We start from the raw sequence: 6263 nt of genomic DNA, 5'->3' as shown, positions 1-6263 counted from the left end.
AGGGCGGGCTGGGAACCACCGGGGCACGGCCGGGGCCGCGAGGGGCGGGTAGCCGAGAGCTGCGGCGCGGCCGGCACAGGTACACAAAATAGACGGTAAACTACAGAAGAAAGGTGCTAACGCAACGACACTGCATTTCAGTTTAACTGTATTCAACTGCAGTCAGTGCAGGATTTACCACAAAGGCTCACTGGCTTAGTAATTTCTTTTAAAACAATAAATAGTTCACCGAGAGCATTAACACAAATGTACAAATTACAAATGTACAAAGACTTTGGGTATCAGATGCTTCAAACTTTTGAAAAACATCCAATGAGCTTCCATGTTCCCCTCTTTCATTGCAAGCACACACATATTACCTACTGTTTTGAAAACATAAGGAACAAGGCACAGAAAAGCAAATACGGAAAGACTTTCCAAGAACATTCAGGCTGTTCAAAGCAATTCTGTGTAACAGCGTAGGGCTCAAAAACCGCAAATTACAAAGTATCCGAAAAAATTCGATAACTCTTAAATAAGGTAACTAATTTGATACAATTCTGTCAGGCACACACAACTCTCCTGTAAGATGCTGAACATGCTTAAATGGTGGCAGTTAAGCATCTTGCATGATTGGGCCCTTTACACTTTGAAGTAACATTAATGGAATGACAGACAATTGTTTAATTTCATCGTAGAAAATTAGACTTTTCAAATTAGTGCAAAGCCACAAGTAAAACTGGTATTAGTCTAGATGTAATGGAATGCTTCAAAAATTGCAAAGTGCAAATATTAAATTGGTTAACTTCTAATCACCCTTTAGAATTCTCCCAATAACTCATGGTTATAGATTTTGTCCTTTAAAACAGCAAATTAAATATAAAAACCAAAGTTGAAAAAAAGGTATGATGTTCTGCATCTCTCAAAAACTGAAAATCCCCAAAGTACACTGGATGTCAAAAATCTCTGGCAGAAATTATTAAATAGCAGATTTTTGTTAGCATAATAAGACAATATTTAAAATAAGGCTTTGGTTAAATAAAAAGCTTGCTAAACTAGGAATGATGATAAAAGTGCAAAAGATTCACCAAATACGTAACTTCATTTCCAAGGCAGGCATTATACCTGCCATTTACAATGGTTTGCATTGGTTTGTCAGTCTGCATTGTAATAGCTCAGATACCTATAGTCAAACATGTTTATTATAGGCAAGTTAAACATATGGGGTGCAATCCTATAACTTGTTTCACCCAGAGATAGACTCAATTATATCAGCAGAAGTATACCCATTCATAGCATCGTTCCTCTGCATGTTTGGGGGAATCAAGGCCCCAGATCTGTAACATTTGATTATTATAGTGAGTTCACTAATGAGTTAATTCATTTCTCAGCACTTCCTAAACAGAAGTCCTCTGCTGGCAACTGGCTGGTTGCAGCTGATTTTTTTTACAAATAGAATTCTTGTAACATAATGGGTAACAAAGATGATTTTTTAAAAAAGTGCTTAATATTGGTCCGTAGAAACAACATGTACAAGTTAGCTTGAGACCAAACACTTTGCTGTGGTAGATATCTTGCACCTTGTGTTTACTGGTGCACTGGTAGGCTGCTTCAGGAAAAAAAGAAATCATCAGAGTCTACAGAGGAGAATGTCACCTTCATTGAGAAAATAATTTACAGTTTTACAGTCACAACACATGCTCCAGCTCTTCCTAAGCACAATGGTGCAACCTGCAAGCAAAAAACAAAAACAAAAATAATCCGTGAGATAAATGGAGTTAGCTTTGAGTATTTTTTTTCCCTAAAATTGACAGTTAATGCTTGGAATAACAGTTGTACAGCTGCAGCAGAGTGACAATATCACCCACACTGTTAATGTGACTTAAAAAAAAAGCAATTGATCCAAAACTTGGATACAAACCCACAGAAAAGGTGAAGATATTTTATATGATAGTGAACCACTTTGAAAGCAACAGCAAACTCCAAGATTATGAAACAATTCTCATTGATAATTTCAATTACTTGGTATTACAGGAAAAAGAATCCTTTGCTATAGTGCAAACTGAACACCTGAGCTAGACAGTCTGACACCTGAGTAATGGTCAGCAAAACAATGCATTTTCCTCCAACAGAAAATGCCAAACATCACAGGGGCAACCTCTCCTTTTTACTTTTATATTTGATAAAGTCCTGTTAAGAGTTCATTAAATTAGAATAATTTACCAGTTGCTAATTTTTTTTGGTAAAAATAAATTAATTCTGGCAAGAGCCTTTTCTGCTGAGATCCTGTTGGACTTGAAAAGAGGAAGGTAGTTTCTAACACACTAGCCTCCCCTTTTAAACTTCATAGTATTGGAGTGTGTGTGAACAGTACATTAAGTGCTACAGAGATTATTCTGAAGGCAAAAGAGGATGGTTATACCAACTCCCCTATTTCTTTTTTCCCCAGGAACAACAGAAACTGTCCTATAGACTGGGATCACAGGATTCAGTGGGATATAGAGGGTCAAGGCCAAGGATACAAAGGTACATACAGATAGTCATCACCCAGACTTCACGTGAGATTAATTTAGATGCAATGGTGAGGAGCACTCTTTCCTCTGGCAAACTTTTTTTTTTTTTTTTCCCCTTTAGCAGGACAAATAATGCCATGGGTTATCATTACCAGTACAGCCACTGAGGGCCCCAAGCTCTGATAAGCCTCCTAGATGACTCGTGTTTTAAGATCTGGCAGCAGTATGAAGCGGGGGAATACGTACAGCTCAGTTTTCCATGTTACAAAGATTCTGATAGAGAGCAGTTAAGTTCTCTTTCTGAATTAGTAATTTGGGCTATTACTGGGATAGCATATTCAGGAGGTCAGAATTCAGCTGCCTAAATACTGGTGTCTAATGCTATTCTAGATGACCTTGGACATTCATCCTGGCCTGCAACTGGACTCCAGAAGGGCCTTGGTCTCCCACAGATTCTGTGCTCTATCTGCCAGCCCTCTGGATGTAGATGGTTTAGGGTATCTCAAATGGCAGTAGATACCAAAGGACAGCCTGCTCAGGATATCCTTGTGTGTGCTCTTCCCACATAGGCAAAAACATTCCTGAAGCTATAAAAAAGTAAAAGTAACCAAGCTTTGAATTGACAGTAATGGTTTCTGGTCATGAATTGAAATTTTTTTTTTTTTTTTTTTTTGAAGAGAAATGGGAAAAGGCTTCCTGAAAGTTGCACACACTGTACATACCATTCACATCAGGAAGAGATTATTTATGAGAAGATGACCAAAACCTTGAAGAAATAGATAAGTTTGCTGAGAGACACACTGGAGCTAAAACTAATACACATCTATCATTTATCTTCAGAATAGGAAGTAATAGAAACAGAAACATTTAGAGTTTGGGGAACATGTCAGTACAATTTAGTAACAGTAATTGAAATTGTCAAAATAGCTATAGTCTTGGCAAAGAAAGAATGGCAGTTTATTAGAAGTTCACAACTGTCTGTACAAGATAAATCATCTCGAGATGATAGACAGAGAAAAAGACTTAAAACAGACTAGTAAGAAAGTGCTTCTTAGAGAACTATTTGAAATCTCCTTGTAAAAAGAGGCACACTTGAAATAACAAGATAAGTAGTAGTGCATGGTCTGATCAGAAACTATACCTGTGTCCATTCATTTGTCTGGGGATCATAAGACTCCACTGTATTAAGGTATGTTTGACCATCATATCCTCCAACAGCATACAGCTTGTCACCAAGAAGACATACTCCCACAGCATCTCTGCTAATGCTCATAGAGGCCACAGCAGTCCACATGTCTGTTTTTGGATCATACCTAGAAGATAATTTCTGTTATGTTCTAAAACTGTTGCCAAAATTCAGCAGAAAAAAACGTACTGGAATTGATGCTCTCAAGGTAGTAGAAAAATGGTATTATTAGGGCAGCACAGATTTGGGCATTAATTTCAAAGGACATTTTCTCACAAATACTCTCTGAAAATGTTTCTTTGGTCATCTGGTAACACAGTCGGTACTAGCTATGTATCTACGTTTTGCTGCTTTCCATATAGTAATACATACATATACATAGTCATACATCTGCTCTTACTACATTTCTTATTGTATGTCTAAATGTGCCACTCCAGAAACAGTTCTGTTGCTACACTGTAGTAGAGCAAGTGCTTGCTCTAAGTGTAACTACTACATGTCAAAGCACAGGCTGCAGGCTGTTACAAGTTGCAGTTACTTCCAACCAAAAAACAGTTTGAGAAAGTTCAGGGGGAAATGCAAACCCCTTAAGGCAATTTACAGCACTTCTTTAATCATTGCTCCATATTATCAGAAACAGCAGCACAGTAAAAGACATGGTTTAATGGAAAATATTAAATGAGATTCTAGAATAATATAATTTGCTTTACAAATCAAACTGAGAACTACATAGCAGAGTTCATGCTATTCTTAGGTCAAGGAACATATTTTAAGCTGATTGAAAGAGACAATGTTAAGATTACAGATGCTTACAGCAGAACTGATATAATTACAGACCTCTGAGGGGCTCTAAAGAACTATACAAAGTAAATATTTATTTGACTAAGAGACCATCCTAAGATCACACTTGCTAAAATCAAGTTTGGAAGATACTAGTCTTAATTTGTTCACATGAGGAGTATAGATACAATGAGCTCTAACAATTTTATCTACAGTTGTCTCATCAAAAATACTACAGAAATGCATGCAAGCATAATCAAAACATGAAAATACTGCCTGAAGCACATGCTGCAAATAGAAGTATAATGTAGTAAAAGAGGGTGATTAGTAAGCTACATATAGAATTTACTTTCCAATTTATTTTATAATTAATTATATAAACCAATGTATTTATCTGGGAAAAGTGACTTTTATTGCAAAATATAGTGATAAACAAATATTCAGAAGCTTAGTGTGGTTTTATGAAACTGGTCATTTTTTTTAAAGGAACTATTTACATGAAGTTGATTGTCCTCAATTTCATCTTGCTTAAGGATCAAGGATTAAATGCATTACAAAATTATTCCTATTTATTAAATTCATGTGTTCTGTAACTTTGTTTCAGAGAATACTGAAGCAGAAAAGTACATGTACCTATTGCTTTCTCTTAGGCTTCTAATTGTCTGTATTCCTCTAAAAATTTAGTATTTGCCAAATATTTTGGGGTCTATTAGGACACAAAGTTGAAAAGTACAGCTCTGTTCTGTAGTGGGTTTTTTTGATGTGGGTATTTTTATGGTGTGGTTTTTTTCCCCCTTCTTTTTTGGTAGAGGCTGAATCACATCTCCCAGCATAAAGAAATTCAGTAAAAGGAGAAGATGGGTGATGAAGAATCACTGTAAGTGTTAGGAGATAACAGAAAAGAAGTTTTACAGCTGGGGAGGCAGAGGGGAGAATTAAAGCTTATTTCAGAAATACTAGTGCATTATGAAGTATTTACTGTCATTTTAAATTATTTTATGGATCACATGTGCTTTTGCAATTTGTAATACACTCATTAAGAACTTTACATAAAGACATACCCACTTTGGAATGACTGAATTACATGCCAGTTTCCCACTGTCATCAGGGGATACAAGAAAGAATACGGTATTTAAGGATCCATAACCCTGACTGTTATCTCACTAAAAAGTTGCAATATGAACTAATAAAGGCTTCTTGTGTGAAAAGTTCTGCTCCATTTTAAAGAGTATTCAATTCCAAGTTGTTCTGAGTAATCAATCATGATTGTTCAATGAGATTGTTAGAAAAAAAAAAATTCTACATGAAGTGCATTAGGGAGAATTTGCTTTAAATAAGCTGTCTTGGCAACACTTTGAATGTTATGACTATACAGTATGTTTTTATATGTAAGTTTCCTCTGTTCACCCTAAGAATAACACAGCTATTTTATTGGGTTTCTACTTACAGTTCTTCCCATAAATCACTTTGTAGACTAGCACTATTTGAATTACTAGCAGGATATACCTTCATCAGGATATTACCTTTCTACACAGTCTGACAGCCTGGACGTTAAGTTTGATGCTGGGGCATCGTGACCACCTATTGCATATAAGAACCCATTCCAGGTGGTTACACCTACACCACCTCTTCTTTTTGACATCTGAGCACAGAGGGTCCATTTGTTTGTATGAGGATCAAAACATTCTACTGACTTAAGACAAGAACTTCCATCTCGACCACCAACTGCATAAAGCCTACAAAGTAAAAAAAAAAAAAAAAAAAAAGTAAGTGAGTGTTGTCTGAACAAGGCAAAGCTTCCCATG

General features: G+C 36.3%; 1 protein-coding gene across 4 annotated transcripts in view; it reads right to left on the bottom strand.

The window, feature by feature from the left end:
* Window positions 1-137: 137 nt before the first annotated feature.
* Window positions 138-6263, bottom strand: part of KLHL5 (kelch like family member 5) — a 65842-nt gene continuing 59716 nt past the window's right edge. For all 4 annotated transcript variants that reach the window (XM_026847028.1, XM_026847029.1, XM_026847026.1 and 1 more), the window contains 3 exons: window positions 5982-6194; window positions 3634-3805; window positions 138-1710 (listed from right to left, as the gene is read on the bottom strand). In XM_026847028.1, coding sequence (XP_026702829.1) covers window positions 1654-1710; window positions 3634-3805; window positions 5982-6194 — 442 coding nt within the window. In that variant the 3' untranslated portion in view covers window positions 138-1653. The remainder of the gene's footprint in view (window positions 1711-3633; window positions 3806-5981; window positions 6195-6263) is intronic.

This window comes from Athene cunicularia (assembly GCF_003259725.1).
Source record: "Athene cunicularia isolate RWA chromosome 4 unlocalized genomic scaffold, athCun1 chr4_part1, whole genome shotgun sequence".
In the NCBI taxonomy this organism is placed as follows: Eukaryota; Metazoa; Chordata; class Aves; order Strigiformes; family Strigidae; genus Athene; species Athene cunicularia.
This window is presented reverse-complemented; position numbering and strand designations above follow the sequence as displayed.